The sequence below is a fragment of the Coregonus clupeaformis genome, chromosome 20 (assembly GCF_020615455.1).
Source record: "Coregonus clupeaformis isolate EN_2021a chromosome 20, ASM2061545v1, whole genome shotgun sequence".
NCBI classification, from domain to species: domain Eukaryota; kingdom Metazoa; phylum Chordata; class Actinopteri; order Salmoniformes; family Salmonidae; genus Coregonus; species Coregonus clupeaformis.
In genome coordinates, this window is record NC_059211.1 from 1,177,199 (window position 1) to 1,196,002 (window position 18,804).

At 45.2% G+C, this 18,804-nt stretch overlaps 1 protein-coding gene across 1 annotated transcript in view; it reads right to left on the reverse strand.

The window, feature by feature from the left end:
- Nucleotides 1–637: 637 nt before the first annotated feature.
- The window catches only part of bcl11ab (BAF chromatin remodeling complex subunit BCL11A b), a 39,254-nt gene continuing 21,087 nt past the window's right edge, over nt 638–18,804 (reverse strand). The window contains exon 3 of the mRNA XM_041838902.2: nt 638–5,983. Coding sequence (XP_041694836.2) covers nt 3,996–5,983 — 1,988 coding nt within the window. The 3' untranslated portion in view covers nt 638–3,995. The remainder of the gene's footprint in view (nt 5,984–18,804) is intronic.

The window sequence follows — 18,804 nt, forward strand, 5'->3', positions numbered from 1 at the left end:
TGTTTGTACAGATGAACGTGGTACCTTCAGGCATTTGGAAATTGCTCCCAAGGATGAACCAGACTTATGGAGGTCTGCAATTATTTTTCTGAGGTCTTGGCTGATTTATTTTGATTTTCCCATGATTTCAAGCAAAGAGGCACTGAGTTTGAAGGTAGGCCTTGAAATACATCCACAGGTACACCCCCAATTGACTCAAATTATGAGCCTATCAGAAGCTTCTAAAGCCATGACATCATTTTCTGGAATTTTCCAAGCTGTTTAAAGGCACAGTCAACTTAGTGTATGTGAACTTCTGACCCACTGGAATTGTGATACAGTGAATTATAAGTGAAATAATCTGTCTGTAAACAATTGTTGGACAAATTACTTGTGTCATGCACAAAGTAGATGTCCTAACCGACTTGCCAAAACTATAGTTTGTTAACAAGAAATTTGTGGAGTGGTTGAAAAACAAGTTTTAATGTCTCCAACTAAAGTGTATGTAAACTTCCGACTTCAACTGTACTAAGACAATGAGAGGTGTCATAGTTGTATATGAACTGCAAGTGTGTGTGTGTGTGCACGTTTGCATGTGAGTGTCATCACAACCTAAACACCTTAGTTGACAACAAAAAACAACCAACAATTCCATAAATGTATGTAATACTTTTTATTTTTCATTTTTTCAAGACAAAATGGCTGAGTGTAGAGAATTAAGCAGATAAGGTTGATGAAAATAGAGTGGCATCTCCAAAAGAACAACAACTCAACAGAAGAGAGCAGAATTCCCAGAAACTGAATGGTGTGGTCAATGACATTTGGTAATTAAAATAATAATAATAATAATAATAAAAACATCAGATATTCATCAAGAGAGAGAAATCGTATTGATTCCTAGCTGTGTGTGACTCTGTTTTGAACAAAGTTGTGTATAGTCATAATAAATAGGGACGTCCACTGTCGGAGGCCATGTTCAAGTTCAGTTCAGAATAAACTGCGTTTAGAACAGACAGAAAAAAAGGCTGAAAACCCTAAACGTACCAATGTAGCATTGCCATTTACACAAAACATGTAGCCTACTTTCACCAGCTAAAGCAGGCTTTTCTTTTTCCCACCCCAATGATTTCTGTTTTCATTTGAAATATACTTTGCAAATAAGATTTAACACTTAAAAAACCATAAAGCACCATGTATTGTTCAGCAATGAAAAATATAAATAAAATAAAACTGCTAAATTGATGTTGTTTTTAATCGATTGACTGCATAATGACTAGAATAGTTCTTAATTCATTGATATGACTGGAATGTGGTCAGGTGGTAGAGACGAAAGGACAGTAAAAAGTTATACTACCGACAACCCAACAATAGCTTGTATTACTGCATATAAAATGGCAGGAGAGGATTTTTTTTATAAAAAACGAAACTAAAAAGATATATACAACCACCTGTTTTACCGTGTTGTGGCGCATTCCGACGGGACTGCTTGAAAAAGCCATTACATGGCTTCTCTTATCCTTAGAATGCCACAACGTTTTAATTTTTAAAAACATACTTAATTTTTTGTTCAAGCATACAAATTATTCACACTATAATAGTATTATCCTGCCAAATTAAGAAAATATATACGCTGGCAGCTTGTTGGGTGTTTTTTTCAACTACTGAAAAGAGTACATTGAAACCTTTTAAAGAGAACAAGCGAACAGTTAAAAATACAGGCTTCAACATAAATACTAGAAGTGCCTACGCTAAGTGAACATTAATTTCAAATACCATTCTAAATACATGAATAGGTAGACCGTAAATGTGTATTTTAGCATAGGAACATGAGTGTGCATTTTCCTATGTTTTTTAAGTTCTCTCTATATATTCACATATAATTATAAAATCTCTCGCCGATGCAAATTTTGTTTAACCTGAAGACCTGTGTATAGCAAAAAGATGAGAGTCATGTTAATTTCATATTCATAATATAGTGATAAAATCTTGAGCATAATCATCAAGATTTAACGAGAAAAAATATATATCATCAAAAAAAACTTAAATAAAGTCTCCCCTAAAGATATTGAAGTGTTAATTAAAGAAAACATAATTTATTTATTCATTTTTATAAAATTTGTAGTAGAAAAAAAATTCTTGCCCCATTTGAGCAGCAAGTTTTCTTTCTTTCTTTCTTTCTGTTCTGAAGCAGGAGGGAGTATGGCGGTTCCTGCATTGATACTATATTACCCAGAGGCCCCAAAAAACTGCTAGGCCCCCTGGGAAACAAAATGGCTGGCGACGGTTTCTCGTTTCACTCTTATCTGCATGAAGCAATGACACCACATCAATCTGTCAGCATTAGAGCATTGTTTTCCCTTGAGTGTCCACCTGTAAACTGGGAAAATTGAACAGTGCACATATTTCGTCCTGGAAAAAGTCCCAGTTCATATTATTTTATACTCAACCGACTGTACCTCCGATTAGAGAGACAGATACAGGATCCAAGGCAGAGTGACAAGTGCTTTATCAACAACATTATGACAGGGAGTGATGCAAGTCTGTAAAATAAAAACAACAGCGATGAGGTCTAACGTGTCAACTCAAAGAGCACAAAACGATGTGAAAGATTCAAATTATGTAAAGATCGAGCAGGGGATGTGTTTTACTGAATACACTTCTCAAAATAATTATTAAATTAGTTTAGATAATTTCCAATATCAATTAATTTAAGAGGCAACGTTTCAGCTTTTAGGAAATCTGGAATAACATGCGGAAAAAAAAGCTTATTAAAAAGCTTATAATGCATTTAAAAATTATGAATTGTGGCAAAACCCCTACCCCCAACCCCTATTCCAAATCAGCCTGGCTTGTCAGAACTAAGAAAAATGAAAGTCTTCAGGTGCCCAGCCGCCACGGCAACACACTGTCATGGCCGACACAATGAAGATCCCAGCAACAAGGACAACAACATAGTTTTGTGCTACTTACAAAAAACTGTAAAACCTTTCATTTCAAAACAAAACACTCTAACACATTAAGAGCTTAAGTTTACAGAATTATAACAACTCATTATTACATTTAGTACCCCTATGTACGGTACCAAACAAAACACAAATAAAACCCTTTATATAAACACCACATAATCCCCGAATAGCATGTAGCTAGCATGCCAGTAAACAGAATGAGAATCTGAAGTATATTATACAATAAGTCAGGCAGATAAAATGATTTACCAGAAATATATATTTTTTGTTTCAACTGGTTCCTTGTGTTTCGCTAGGTCACAGAGGACGATGTCATATTGTACAAGTGCTTGATGCAAGAACCTGTTTTTTTCCCGTTAAACACGTTTGTAGCTGAATCTCCGAGCTTATAGCAAAAAGGAGGATTAACTAATGCAGATAAAATATTCCAAGGCACATTTTTTTTGCTTTTCAAACGATAACTATTAATTTCAAATTGACCACCACTATATCTTCTAAAATAAAATGTTATGTTGCTAAGTGCCTACCATATCCTAGGCAAACCCAATTTATATTTTTAACCCAGTATTGGACAGAAAATATTTTTTAAAGACCAGTTCAAGTTTTACCCTGCTTTTCGTAGTTAAGGGTTAGACCATTCACACTGCCCACCATGTTTCCAACACCAAACTGTTCATGATATGTTAAACAGTATGTATATGCAGCATGGGGTTTTTCTTACGCTTATCTTTTTCTTTTTTTTTATAAAAAGTACCTACCAACAGCAACAAAATTACAACCAACCAACCAACCAACCAATGAAGGACAATTTTCTCTAAGTAGCCAAAACACACCGAGCATGCCGTCCAGTTACAAAAAGTACAAAACATGTAAATTATTGCACAATAGAAAGGCTCAAAAGTTTTTACGTCTGATGCAATAGTATTGCCCCAAATATGGATCATGCATTCAGCTTTTCGAAGGTACAGGGTTTTTGACTGGTGTCTAACCCCTGTCACTCTTCCCACCTTTTGCCAGGATTCAGCGAATCAGGGAGCTGCCCCGCCTCCCCTACTCAGTCTTAATTTCCAGGGTGGTTGGCATGGGTTGATCGCTGTGCCACTTCTTCATGTGTTTCTCCAGAGTGCTGTACACACTGAAAGGCATGTGGCAGATTTCACATTTATAAACGTCCTTTCCCAACTGTCCGTGGGTCTTCATGTGGCGAGTGAGCTTGCTGCTCTGGGCGCAGGCGTAGCTGCACAGGTCACACTTGTAGGGCCTCTCTCCTGTGTGGCTGCGCCGGTGCACCGTCAGGTTGCTGCAGTTCTTGAAGATCTTGCCGCAGTACTCGCACGTGTCGCTCCGCCGGCTGCCATCCTTGGAGCTGGGGCGCCCGCCGCTCCCCGACAGGTGAGGGGTGCTGGCCCCACTCCCCGTCCCGCTGCGGCCCGAGGCCCCGCAGCCGCCGTCCAGCTCCCCGGGAGGCGTGGAATAGCGCAGGCTGCCATTCTCAGAGGAGTGCTCGGAGGAGGTGGCGAAGGGCGATTGTCTGGAGGAGTACTCTCCGAAGCTGAGGAAGGGGTCCTTGAGTTGTCGGGAGGCGGCGTAGCCCGCCAGCCACTGGGAGTACACGTTATCCGTGTTGGGGATGGTGGGCGTGGGAGGATCCAGGTCTTTCTCCACCTTGATACGCTTGGTCAGGGGGCTGAGGGAGCCGGGACTCCCCATCAGGAGTTTCCTGGTCAGGGCCTCGTTGGAGAGAGGACCCAGGCCGTTGGCCGTTGGGGTGGTGCCGCAGACCTCATCGGCCCGGTCCGACTCCAGGGTCAAGTCCTCGTCACAGGCGTCCCGGGGGGTGCTCCGTCGGTGGGGGTGGGAGTGAGGGTGGAGGGCCTGGCTGTTCAAGTGGTGCCGGGCCCCTTCCAATAGCAGGCTGAAACGAAAGTCATTCTTCTCACCTTCCTCAGTCTCCATCTCCTCCTCTACCTCCTCTCCTTCTTCCTCCTCCACCTCTTCCTCCTCTTCTTCTTCCTCCTCTCCCTCTTCCTCTTCGTCTCCCTCCTCCTCTTCTTCCTCTTCCTCCTCCTCGCCATTCTCAAGCAGCCCATTGTTCTCGCTCTTGAACTTGGCCACCACGGACTTGAGGGCGCTGGTAGCGCTGCCCACCAGGTCGCTGGTGCCCGGGTCGGGTGAGCTGGCGGTGGACAGGCAGTCATCCGACTTGGCATTGAGGGAGTTCTTCTGAGAGTGTGTCTTCATGTGGCGCTTCAGCTTGCTGGCCTGGGTGCAGGCGTGGTTGCACAGGTGGCATTTGTAGGGCTTCTCTCCTGTGTGGCTGCGCCGGTGCACGATCAGGTTGCTCTGGAACTTGAAGGTCTTCCCGCAGAACTCGCACGACTTGGCCTTGAGCGGCGTGGTAGGCTGGGCCGGGTTGGGGGTGGAGCGGAAGCCGGACGATGGCGACTGGGAGGTGGAGAGGGGAGGAGTGGCCGAGAAGGGGGGCTTGGAGCCCGGCTGGAAGGGCTGCAGCAGCCGTTGCATAGGGCTGGGCTTGTTGGGCGACAGGGGCGGGGAGGCCCCCGTAGGGTTACCCGCCAGCTCCCGCAGTCTCCTTGAGAAGTCCATGGCAGGCGGTGGGTCCAGGGCCCCCGAGTTGAGCCGCATCACCCTGTCGAAGGCGCTCGGGTGGTTGGTGGCCAGGTTCTCCGGGCTCAGGTGGTGCCGTGGAGGCGGACTAAACAGCGGAGGCGTCCGGGGGTAGCGCCCCTCGCGGGGGACAGAGGCGGCCCCTTCCTGGCCAGACCCGGACCCAGGCAATCTCAGCAGACTGAAGGGGCTCCCATCGGCCAGGTGGACACCATGGAGGGGGGGCTTGGAGGTGCAGTCGCCCCCCATCCCGGGCGGGGCGGCTACCCTGGGGGTGAGGGGGCTGCCTGGCTCGCTCTCCAGATAGATGCGGAAGCCGTGGGTGTTCTGGGCGTGCTGGAGCAGGAACCAGGCACTGCTGAAAGGCTGCTTGCAGGTCGTACACGTGTAAATACTGGGCTCATCCTTATCTGTGAACAAGAGAGAGAAAGAAGTAGGGTTACTTGACTGTAGCTAGAAAGAGAATGAGGACTGCTAGGATTGCTAGGACTGCTAGCACTTAATATTTCAGTTCGACACCAAAGATATCCATTGTATTTGATAAATAATTCATTTGATAAATACATTCATTTTAGCAGGGTCCAATTTCAGCGTAATTAATACACTGAGATTTAAACATGTATTCAATTACACAGCCTGTTTAAAACAACACCAGCAACGAGATCTGAATCAGTGTATACAATTTACACAGATGAGGAGGTAATTAGGAATATTTCAAACAATAATAGAATTTCAATGGCCCTTAGACGATGACCTGAGATTTGCCTGACAATGCATTTGTAATCTCGTTAAACACACTCAACCATCCTCCATAGATGTGTTTAGAGAATTAGAGGGGCTAAAGTAGAACATGTATCTAATGCTGATACATTTACATTTCACATTTTAGTCATTTAGCAGACGCTCTTATCCAGAGTGACTTACAGTTAGTGCATTCATCTTAAGATAGCTAGGTGGGACAAACACATGTCTCAGTCCTGGTAAGTACATTTTTCCTCAGTAAAGTAGCTACCAGCAAAGTCAGAGCTAGTAAGGGGGAAAAAAGTTCATGAAAGGTTTTTATATACACTACCAGCCAAAGGTTTGGACACACCTACTCATTCAAGGGTTTTTCAATGTTTTACATTGTAGAATAATAGTGAAGACATCAAAACTATGAAATAACACATATGGAATCATGTAGTAACGAAAAAGGTGTTAAACAAATCAAAATATATTTTATATTTGAGATTCTTCAAATAGCCACCATTTGCCTTAATGACAGCTTTGCACACTCTTGGCATTCTCTTTTGACTGGACTGTATATATATATATATATATATATATATATATATATATATATATATATATATATATATATAGCACTGAATACAAATAACAAGGTCAGATGTTAATAAAATGGACAGTTTCACCTCTAAAAGAAAACACACCAAAAAGGAGAGAGCCAGAGAACGATTTGAGGGTGGCACTATGAAAATGCATTTCACGTATTATTATTCTATTTCGGATAGTTTCATGGTTTACAGCTTTATTTTAAATCCTCTCAGGTGAATAGAAAAGAAGAAGAGAGAGGGAAAGGAGAAGTGAGATATGCAAAGTAAGTAGCGCATTCTCTACACCACTCCGCAAATGTTCTTCTTCTCTTTCATCTCTGCTTTCATTTCTTCTCTCCTATTGTTTCTTATCCCTTTCTCTGTTTTGTTTTATCTGTCAGGCAGGCAGGCTAGGCAGACACTTAACTAAAAACCTGAATGTGCTGCCAGCTATAAAGACTAGCCATTGCTAAGATGAAGGACGGGGCAGAAGCACAACCTTGCTGTACCCCACTGTGGCTGTGGAGGCTATGGGTGAGGAGGACAGTATGCAGGCTGGGCCCCTGCTGCTAGAGCAGCCTGAAGGAGGAGAAGAAGAATGCTGTGAAAACCAGATTTCCACGTGTCTGCCTCCCTGCCACCCTGACCATCTCATGACAATCCCTCTTAAAGAGTCACTCTTTGATATGTACGGCCCTTGTCAATGATATAGCTATACCCATCTATTCATCCCTCAGGTTTATAGAAAACCAAGTGGGCCTGCCGTTTTGTTGTTTTTCAAATCAAGGAGTGGGCCTTTAAAGACCAGCAAGCAAAGGCGAAATGTGCACCCAATCAAAGGCAGCTCCACATAACCTTTTTTTTTCACTGAAAAGAGATCTGGGGGGCTGGCAAATTATGGATCATTACAATCTGCAAAAGATTACAGTTAATTGCTGCCACCTGCAAGGGGCTCTGACCTCCTATGGATTTTTTCCATCATAAAAAGGCCATTTGCCCACATTCTGCCTTTCCACTTATATGCACATATAAAAATGCAATGCGTTTTTTTGGGGTCATTATATTGGCTGCAGTAGTGGCGGTATAGCAGACTATGCATGTTTTTTTACTGAATGAAACCAAAGACCCATATTACTCTTAAAATGTTCATTTACAACCAAGCTTTGTTGTCGAGTTCTGCTTTGATATTACGGTGATATGCAACCCTGCCCTGACAACACGTGTCAACCTACAGTCTCAACAGTCCCCTATGTAGGAAAATGTATATAAATGTTCCTGTTATTGAAAAGGACGATGCATGAAGAGAAAGGCTAACGTGGCGAATACACCTTCTCTTCCTCGGAGACCTACGCCTGTCTATCTGTCAGAGGAGGATCGAGGCACAAGGGTGGGGTAGCGCGGCGTGAAGGTGCCATTCGTAATGACTGCCTGAGACGACAGTCGTGAAGAACAGTGGAGCGCCACAACATGGCCGGCCCCAAAATAATTTGCCTATACATCAAAAACATCCAGATGACGTTAGAAAACTCCCTGCTCACGAGACGGCAACACAGAACAGTGTGGATAATTGATACCTTTGTCATATTGATTGGCACCAAGCTAGACCAATGTGCCGTACCCATTCCCACACGCCTGTCTGGCAGACACATAACAACAAAAGAAGATATCTAAATCGGCCTTGACTATGGGTGCTTCCCAAATGGCACCCTATTCCCTATATAGTCAACTAGTTTTGACCAGGGCCCATAGGGTGCCATTTGGGACGCAGACTATACCTCTCTAATGCTCCCGGCTCAAAGTGAAGGACAGGGTGTGAGGAAGCAGAGAAACACGTCCTGACAGGCCATTTGATGGCCTTGAAGATTATAAAAAGGGAAGGAATATGTGAGCTTGGGGGAATGATCTTATAAAATCGTCTCTGGTCTTCTCTAGTCCTCTAATGGAATCAAAAAGAAGAGAGCCTTTCAAAGAGTGGTCTCTAGATTCTAGAAGCTCTAAAGCTAAAACTAAGTCGAGGTCCCTTTGACATAGGAGCAGGAGACGAGGAACTGGGCTGAAACCTTCTGCCATTTTACAGCCAAGGCTGGGGAGAGGACTTACAGAGATCTGGGGAGGGGAGGAGAGAGTGAAGGAGAGAGAATGAGAGAGAGAGAGAGAGAGAGAGAGAGAGAGAGAGAGAGAGAGAGAGAGAGAGAGAGAGAGAGAGAGAGAGAGAGAGAGAGAGAGAGAGAGAGAGAGAGAGAGAGAGAGAGAGAGAGAGAGAGATAGAATAAGAAGAGAGAGAGAGAGAGAGAGAGAGAATAAGAGAGAGAGAGAGAGAGAGAGAGAGAGAGAATAAAAGAGAGAGAGAGAGAATAAGAGAGAGAGAGAGAGAATAAGATAGAGAAAGAGAATAAAAGAGAGAGAGAATAAGAGAGAGAGAGAGAGAGAGAGAGAGAGAGAGAGAGAGAGAGAGAGAGAGAGAGAGAGAGAGAGAGAGAGAGAGAGAGAGAGAGAGAGAGAGAGAGAGAGAGAGAGAGAGAGAGAGAGAGAGAGAGAGAGAGAGAGAGAGAGAGAGAGAGAGAGAGAGAGAGGGAAAGAGAGAGAGAGAGAGAGCGAGAAAGAAAGAAAGAAAGAAAGAAAGAAAAGCAGAAGAACAGAAAAGGAGGATAACAAACCTACCAAGGACATAGCAGCCCGCTGCAACACAAAGCAGAAGAGGGCTATTACTCTGTACAATCTTTCTCTGTACAATGTGCTGCTATCACCAGAGAATATGATCCGCGGCCATGCAAAGAGCACAAGGCCGACTGACGCAAGGGCAAAGGGGAAAGGACGTGTTAAACAGCAAGATATTGCCCATACGGCCCATTCGGCAGGATCACATGTATTCCACTACTATCTCAGCCAGTCAGACAGAAGGAAACCAGGCCGGGCTAGACAAAGCAACAGTGATGGGATGATTATAAACAGTCTAGTCTAGTCTAGTCTAGGGAGGTGCTGCAGCCTGCAGCCACTTTGCACATGCAGATCCAGACCCTCTCATTGTTCCCCTGCTGCAATATGCACCCCCACATCCCCTACTCCCAACCCTCCGCCCCCGTAACCCCGCACCCCACCCCACCCCCCTACACTAGTGTCAGTCCCAGCCAGACCGGACCCCTCCCTACCCTCAACTGAACCCCTACAACTCAAACACAGCGAAACACAAACAACAGCCGTTGGCTACAATCAACAATGACCTTGACCCCTGTGGTAACAAGTTCACAACGCCACGGTAACAACTGTCCATCCCCAAGCCAACTTTCTACTGTTCCTGCAAGGAGTTGACTTTTCCACCATTTTGTTTTGTCCTTGACAAACCCCTGCTAAGTCTCTCCCTCTTCCTCCCTACCTTCCAAACTGGCTCTCACAGATATTGGTCATTGAGTTAATGGAGGAATGTTGTTATAGGATTAGCAAGGCATTGGAGGAGAGGGAGAGAGAGAGCCAGGAGCACACTGTATGTCAGGTCAGCCATTTTGGGCTTCCAAGCACACCTGAAAAGTGATTATACTAATAACGGTCCCTGCCAATATTCATAAGTGTTTATGGATGTTGGTAGGAGTGCATTGGGGAGGATATGCAGACCTCTTCAGAGTGCTGTGATAGAAAGTGTTAATGTGACTACTAGTCTGTTTATATCATTAGTGTAATCATGGTCAGAGCCTGGTGATGGTGGAGGTTGAGGAGGAGTCATCCCATGTGTGTGTGTGTGTCTGCCCTCTCTCCATCAGTATCCACCCCAACGCGGTGGGTCCCAGCTGGTCGCGGCCCTGCTCTCACACACTCACACACACACTCTTCTCTTTGTCCCAGGCCAGAACACTTTTTGGCGCGCTGAGCCACTGGCCACCAACAAAGGGCCTGTTTGACGAACACTTGTTCTGAGACAAAGCCTGATGCAGGAAATGTGGCTTACCAACAAGAAAACACAGTGAGACAGAAGAGAGAAGGGGAGAGCTATCCGTGTTCTAACAACTCTGATTTGAAACAGTCCGTCCGGGGATTCCAGGTTTGAAACACAGACATTAGTGTGTCAACAGCATGGTCCAGTCAGACTACTAACCCACTAACTACACACATCAAACATAAAGAAAAGAAGAGAGTCTGAGAGAATAAGAGAGGGAAGAGAGAGAGAGAGAGAGAGAGAGAGAGAGAGAGAGAGAGAGAGAGAGAGAGAGAGAGAGAGAGAGAGAGAGAGAGAGAGAGAGAGAGAGAGAGAGAGAGAGAGAGAGAGAGAGAGAGAGAGAGAGAATGAAGGAAAGAGCTTGTGGAGAAAGACAGGCTACCACATCACAAGGAAAGAAAAGAAGAGAGTCAGAGAGAGAGAGTCCAAGACAGAGAGAAAGAAAACTTGGCTGGCATGAAGGGAGATTTACTGTGAGATAACTGACTGCGTGAAGCATGGTGGTCTTTGGGTTTGGGCACTAGCTCTGTCTAGCTGTGTACTGTACCAATAAGTCATGTGTTCTGTGTTGGTTAGACTCTCAAATCATACTTTCATACTTATTACCTTTCCACAGTCATGAAAGATGATAGGAGCAGCCAGAACTGGGACGGTGTTTCTCTGACCCACTAGAACCATTAGAGACAGATGATTGTAGCAGCCAGGACTGGGACGGTGTTTCTCTGACCCAAAATAACCATTAGAGACAGATGATAGGAGCAGCCAGGACCGGGACGGTGTTTCTCTGACCCACTAGAACCATTAGAGACAGATGATAGGAGCAGCCAGGACCGGGACGGTGTTTCTCTGACCCACTAGAACCATTAGAGACAGATGATAGGAGCAGCCAGGACCGGGACGGTGTTTCTCTGACCCACTAGAACCATTAGAGACAGATGGCTTCTAGACATCTACAGAGAACACATTCACTGTACGCACACACTGCATAATGGACAGAGCAGAGAGGGAGAGAGAGAGGGAGAGATAAAAAGATAGAAAGAGTGTGTCTGTCTGAGTGTGTGTGTTATTCTAAGTGTCTCAGTGTGTGAGTTTCATTCGTTTATGAGTGTGTGTGTTTTCTGTGTGTGTGTGTCTGTCCGCTGTCCGTTTCCTTTCCCTACCCCTGGACCTCTCCATCTCCAGTTGGTTGAACTCTGTTTGAACTGACCAGAAAGGACATCCATCCATCTACATGACCCCCTGTCTTTCCCTAGCCCAGTCCGAGTGCTCCTTGCTGGGGCATCTCTCGGTCCGACGGCCCCTGTAATGGGTAAGGTCTGTTTGTTCTACAGTGCAGATCATTATATGCTATCTGCTGCTTACTGAGAGTTGTGTGTGTGTGTGTGTGTGTGTGTGTGTAAGTGCGGTTGTGTGTGTGTGTGTGTGTGTATCATAAGAAATTCATAATGGTACTGTAAATAGACCTCTTGGCCTTGAGGTTTAAACCAGTGCAATTAACGAGCCAATCAATTACATAACATAACCGTCTGCATTAGACATTGTTTATTATGGACAACGATAATGTTGGCCTTAAAGTCAAACAGAGTGGATGGACAACATAAATTAAAGGAGATATCAGCGAAACCCCAAACTGCCATGTGCCTGTTTAAATACATTATACTACAGGTACTGTATATGAGAAGACTTAATCAAGTCGGTATATTTTTGGACGACATCCCAGGCAGGCTAGGCTATTTATCTTAGGGAGAGAGAGCAGAGATGAACAATGCTGAAAGACTAGACATTAGAGACTGTACTTATCGATTGCTCATTGGAAACATATACACACACACATCTTTGCTGATATCAATGAGGGAATAGCTGCAAATAGATGTTTCCCTCCATTTAGTTGTTTCTTTCTTTCTAAGGGAGGGGGCCCCATTGAGCACTTCATGCAATAGGTCAGCAATCACCATAGTAATTTTTCACTAGAGGGCCCAGACAGTGTTAAGAGGAGAGAAGAAGAGGAGGAGGGGAGGAGAAGAGGAGGAGAGGAGAGGGTGTTTAGGATAGGGGGTAGTGAGGGTTAGGAGGGGTTGGGGCTAGGGGGCATCTACAGGCAGGGACTTGCAGACTGGCGAGGCCCCGAGAAGCTGGAAGGCTGGGAGGATACAACACACACACACACACACACACACACACACACACACACACACACACACACACACACACACACACACATACACACACAACTCCCTCCCCTCCCACTGTGTGTGAGAGGATCCCTCCAGGCTGAGCAAACAGCTGTCTGGGTCCGGTGTCTCACTCAATTCAATTCAATTCAATTCAAAGGGCTTTATTGGCATGGGAAACATATGTTTACATTGCCAAAGCAAATGAATTAGATAATAAACAAAAGTTAAATAAACAATAAAAAATTAACAGTAAACATTACACTCATAAAGGTTTAAAAGGAATAGAGGCATTTTAAATGTCAAATTATGTCTATATGCAGTGTTTTAACGATGTGCAAATAGTTAATGTACACAAGGGAAAATAAATAAACATAAATATGTGTTGTATTTACGTTGCCCTTTTCTTGTGACAACAGGTCACAAATCTTGCTGCTGTGATGGCACACTGTGGTATTTCACCCAATAGATATGGGAGTTTATTCAAATTGGATTTGTTTTCGAATTCTTTGTGGGTCTGTGAAGTATGTGTCTCTGATATGGTCATACATTTGGCAGGAAGTTAGGAACTCTCTCTCTCTCTCTCTTTCTCTCTCTCTTTCTCTACCCCATCCACTCTTACTTTCTCTCTCTCTATCTTCTCTCCCCCACGCCGGCATACTCCCCTGTTCTTCCTCCCTCCTTTCTTTAACAATATTTTCTTATATTTCAGATGACAGCACTGAGAATGGTGGAGATGGGTCTCCCTTCTTCTCGCTCCGTCTCTCTCCATCTTCTCTTGCTCTTCTTTCCCTCTAAAGCCCTCTACCCTTGGCCTCATCCCACCCTGCCCTCCCAGCCACCTCCTCTCCACTCCCGGTAAAGCCTGTCTCTAAATCCTTCCATCAGGGTTAGGGAGGAGTAGAGAACTATACAGGTGTTTTCTTTTTTCCTCCCCCTCTCCATGCCCTCTGATCTAACTCACTTCACTGTAAATAATATTCCAAGAAGAAGACATAAGCTCATAAAGGCCTAACTGAATGGACTGGGTCGTTCACTGGAGGGAGGGAGAGAGGGGGAGGGAGGAAAGGGGGGGAATGGCGGGAGGGAGAGAGAGAGAGAGAGAGAGGTGAAGTATTCCAGATGTGTTTCCTTCTTCCTCTGACCACTGTCCCCATCGGAATCCCAAGTTCCCCGTTCCCTGGTGTCCATCGGACAAGGTGGGATGCCATTACTCGCCGCTCTCACTCTCACAAGGATCTGGACGAAAGAGAGAGCGGCTATCAGAACAATCAGACCTTTCCAGAGTACTGAATACCGTACAGTGTCCTTGGAAAACTCAACGGCTTTTCTACACTGGCCCAACATTTAGCCATGACCAAACAAAGGTTGTTTCAGACATCATGATACTGTATGTTTCTCTCTCTGGGCACCTCGAGGTGCGAGACAACCAGTGGCTTGGAGAGCCTGTTTGAGCATATGACGCCCCAAGGCATTGTGGGGGACTGGGGTAGACTGAAGGAAATGGGACAGAAGACAACGAGACCAGTGTGTTGGAGGAGTCGCCCGGAGCGTCCTTAAACACGCTACCCATCTGCTGTGTGAGTGTTCACACTGCGGTTACACGGTGGTCACAGTGCGGTCAGTTGGTTAAATAGTTCAAGGTCTATCGTCGTCAATAGATGGACTCTGCTGCTGCTCTTGGGTTAAGGTTTGTCCAAGGTCAAACTCAACCAGGATAATAACTCTTAGTGGAGTAAAACAGAGAAGAGAAAGGTGTGTTCATCTATAACACAAGAGCATAGTAAGCATTTCATTGGATGATAGAAAAAAATAATTGTTAATGACATGTAGTAAAGAGTTGGATTTTCTTCCTCTAATGGTGTTTAAATCAAACTGCCAATGTCATACCAGAAATCTATTCAGAGTAACACCACATAAGCAGACAACTTCAAATCTCAACCAGTATGTATATAGAGATAGTAAGGCCGGCATACTGAGGCCACAGGATGTCCCACTCCCATCCAACATCCCTACTGCCGTTTATTCATAACTTATTCATAAAGGACTTGAGGGAAACGGCGCAAGAACCCGAAACAAGTTCCAAACGGTATTAAAATTGCAAAATCGCCTCCTGTTCAACAAGCCACAACTCCCCCCTCACCCTAGTCCCCCTCCCAGCCCTCCAGCTCCCCAAGACATTGACAATAGCAGGAAGAGACACACACCGCACTTTCGGAAGTGGTCATGCACAGTCAACGTTGACCTACAAACCATTTTGTGTCGGCTTATGCCAACACAAGTTCACCGTTCACACTACATGTGTCCTTTTCCACGCTTTCTTTCTTTTGCACTCCATTTGAAAGCACACTTACTTTGAAGAGGAATGGTGGAAAAGAGGGATAAAAAGCAGGGGTGAAAGGGAGGGGTGCATGGGAAGCAGAAAGCAGCCGGTTAATGCCATACATGTAACGTTTACCATCAATAACAGTCTATAAGATGGATGGGCCATACGCTTGGAGAAGGCAGGCCACGCTCCCCACTATTCTTCATCTCAGGGCCTTGCCGTACCAGATTCCATGCAGACTCTCTCTTAATTAGACACATGTGGTCTAAGACTCTAATCTATACCATGCCATGGTACTGTGTAGACTAGTGCAGAGCAGGGCTCAAACTCACAAAGCATCTGATATAGGACCAGGTCCCTCCCTCCTTATTCATTATGATTGAAAATGCACTCTTATTCAGAGATGCTTTGTGAATACAGGCCCTGAGAAGAGCCAGGGAGGAGGTAGGGCGTGCGCTAGGACCCTTGGAGTGGAAATGGCCCACCACCTCTCTCATTTATACCACAGCCTGGCCTGAAGTGGGTCTGCTTTGTATAAGCAGATGTATGTGATAGATGTTATTTTGTGATGGGTCTAAGAGTCACAGGCAGCACTACATTTTGAATGCTCAAATTCACTAAACATGTTGGTATGCACCTAAGGGTTACAGCATGTTACATGCACAGCATGTTTTCTGCTGAACACACTGGATGCAATGCTACCAAGCTTTGTCGAGCTACGTGGGATCTAGCCAGGCTATTCACAGAGTCTCTTCATTCTGCAAGCATAGGCATAGTATAACACTAACACCAATGAGTTAATATTCATTAAGTAGGTAGCCTCGCCAGCCTGGAAGTTGGTTCCCTGTAGCCAGCTTGAGCCTATAAATGGTGATTTTAACAAGGCAAGGGCCTAAGATCTCAAACCGTGCTGGAATGTTACCTGTGAACCCGTGCCAACAATCTGTCTGAGGGCCCCTATAGATAACCACATAGCAGAGGTGAAGCAGTATAGCAGGCCAAAACTAAGGGAGGGCAGGGAGGGTGGTGGTGGTGGTGGAGAGACCGGGGTGGCAAAGGGGGCGAGAGAGAGGGCCGAGAGAGAGGGCCGAGAGAGAGGGCCGAGAGAGAGGGCCGAGAGAGAGGGCCGAGAGAGAGAGGGCCGAGAGAGAGGGCCGAGGGGTACGAAAGCTATTTCTATTAGGTCATCTGGTTGAAGTAAACACATGTGGTGCAGCCGCCTCGCCACCACAACAAACGCCTCAGTCTGAGAGAGAGCGAGAGAGAGAGAGAGAGAGAGAGAGAGAGCGTGATAGAGAGAGAGAGAGAGAGAGAGAGAGAGAGAGAGAGAGAGAGCGTGATAGAGAGAGAGAGAGAGAGAGAGAGAGAGAGAGAGAGAGAGAGAGAGAGCGAGAGAGGCTGCCCTAGCCTAGTGACTCTGACTCAAGCATTCAACGGTCAACAGTTAAATCCAAAACAGACAAAGAATTCCTTATCTTTTTCCTTATCTTTTTCCTTAAACACATTTTCTGTTTAAACATTCCCCCGTTTGGTGACGGGAGGGAGGGTGGGAGGGTGGGAGAGAGGGAGGGAGAGCAGGAGTTCTAGAAGAGAGGCTATGTTCTTTTAGTGACAGCTGGATTTATACACAGACAGCTGCAACGAGCAGGATACCCATCCAGCCCTGTCCGAGCCATCCTCTTTAACACACACACACGGACAGGCACTGACACACACACACACACACACACACACACACACACACACACACACACACACACATAGGACCCATAAACTCACTGACAGACATTCCACACAGGCACTGGGCAAGACGGCACACATACGTGGCCACGCCGCGGGGCCAGAGTTGGATCGAAACATAATTTTGAAAGATGTCCAATGACTTCTGAGTTATGGATACATTTTCAGCGAGCGAGCAGAGCAAGTATCGGCTTGAATTCTCTCTCCCCTTTTGCCAATGCCCACAGTGTGAGGAAATTGGGATTTACAGTGATAAAAGAGGGCATGGCTGACTGTCAACGTTGTCTGAAACAGAGAAGAACAGCTAGGGAGAAGTGTAGATTTATGTGGCAGATGTTTGTGCCCTAGCTGTTTGTAACAGACAATAAAACTTAATTTACAGATGGAGTGAGAGAGCGCCATTTTTAAACAGTAGAGAGTAGAGCCTCACAGTGGAACATAGAAGCAATTGCTTTAGCTGCACATGTCATAGTGTGGTACCACATGAGATTTATCAATTGTAATTAACAGTAGAAAAATAACACACAGGTACAGTGTAGTCTAACGTGTTCATCTACAGACAACCAGTTCGAGTGCAAATATACACTATATTCTACACTCTTAGTAGAATCTAAAAGGGCTTTCGGCTGTCCCCATAGGAGGACCCTTTGAAGAACCCTTTTTGGTTCCAGGTAAAACCCCTTTGGTTCTCCTATGGGGACTTCCGAAGAAACCTTTTGGAACCCTTTTTTCTAAGAGTGTACCCATTTCAGAGGGCCTGTGTGTCACACTAGGGGAAACCACCAGCACTCATGCAGCACGAGTCATGTCACACACACTTTGACACACACACACACACACTCCGACACCCCTCTGGTGTCACCCCTAACGGCTACAGCTCTGTCACTGTGTGGGGCTACACTCATCCCTCATGTGCCCCCGTTACCGGCGGGGACTCAGGTTCCCACGGCGACGAGGGGGAATTGACGGCTTCTCAGAGACGCATGGTCCCCAGGTCAACGACCTCGACTGCCTCACCGCGTTGTGTTGCATTCTGGGAAGATGAACTAAACATACTCAGAAGTTTAACTGTAACTTGGCTCGGGTTTATGTTGGGTCAAGATGTATAACCTATACTGGTCTCTATGCCTGATATGATGCTCAGGAAAACTACTGGGGGAAAGTGAGTGATGAGAAACTTGCTCAGTGACTTGTTCAGAAATAGTGTGACGGGTGGTAATCATTTCTGATTGACACCCTTTACAGAAAGAGATAGTAGAAAAATAATACGCCTATATAATTTATGATGATTGTTGTATGGCAAAAGTCCTACACTTTTACAACAATTCAAGGAGATAAAAATATTAAGGGAGGTAGTGGGGAATAGGGGATAGGGGCAATATTATTTTTGAGAGAGGGCAGAGGGAGGGAGAAAAAATGAAAAACAAAAGAGTGTTGTTGGACAGAAACACAGACAGACAGACAGCGTTAGCCACAACAGCCAACCGGAGAGCCCATCCTTGAGGGGTGCTAGATTACATTAGCGCCAGCTGCTTCCTTTGTGTGGTTTTACGGTTAGGGCCCGAAAAGCTGCTAAAATTTCACTTAATCTGCTCCAGAAACCCAAGTGTCAGCCACTCAAATGGGGGCTAAAAGCACCACTCTCAGATAACTAAAAGGAAAATACGCTAATAATAGCTGCCCACAGCTCCTCAGGCAGCACATAGGCGAAGCCGTGACCGAGCATCCATTTTGTGTAACCAAAGTAGATGCC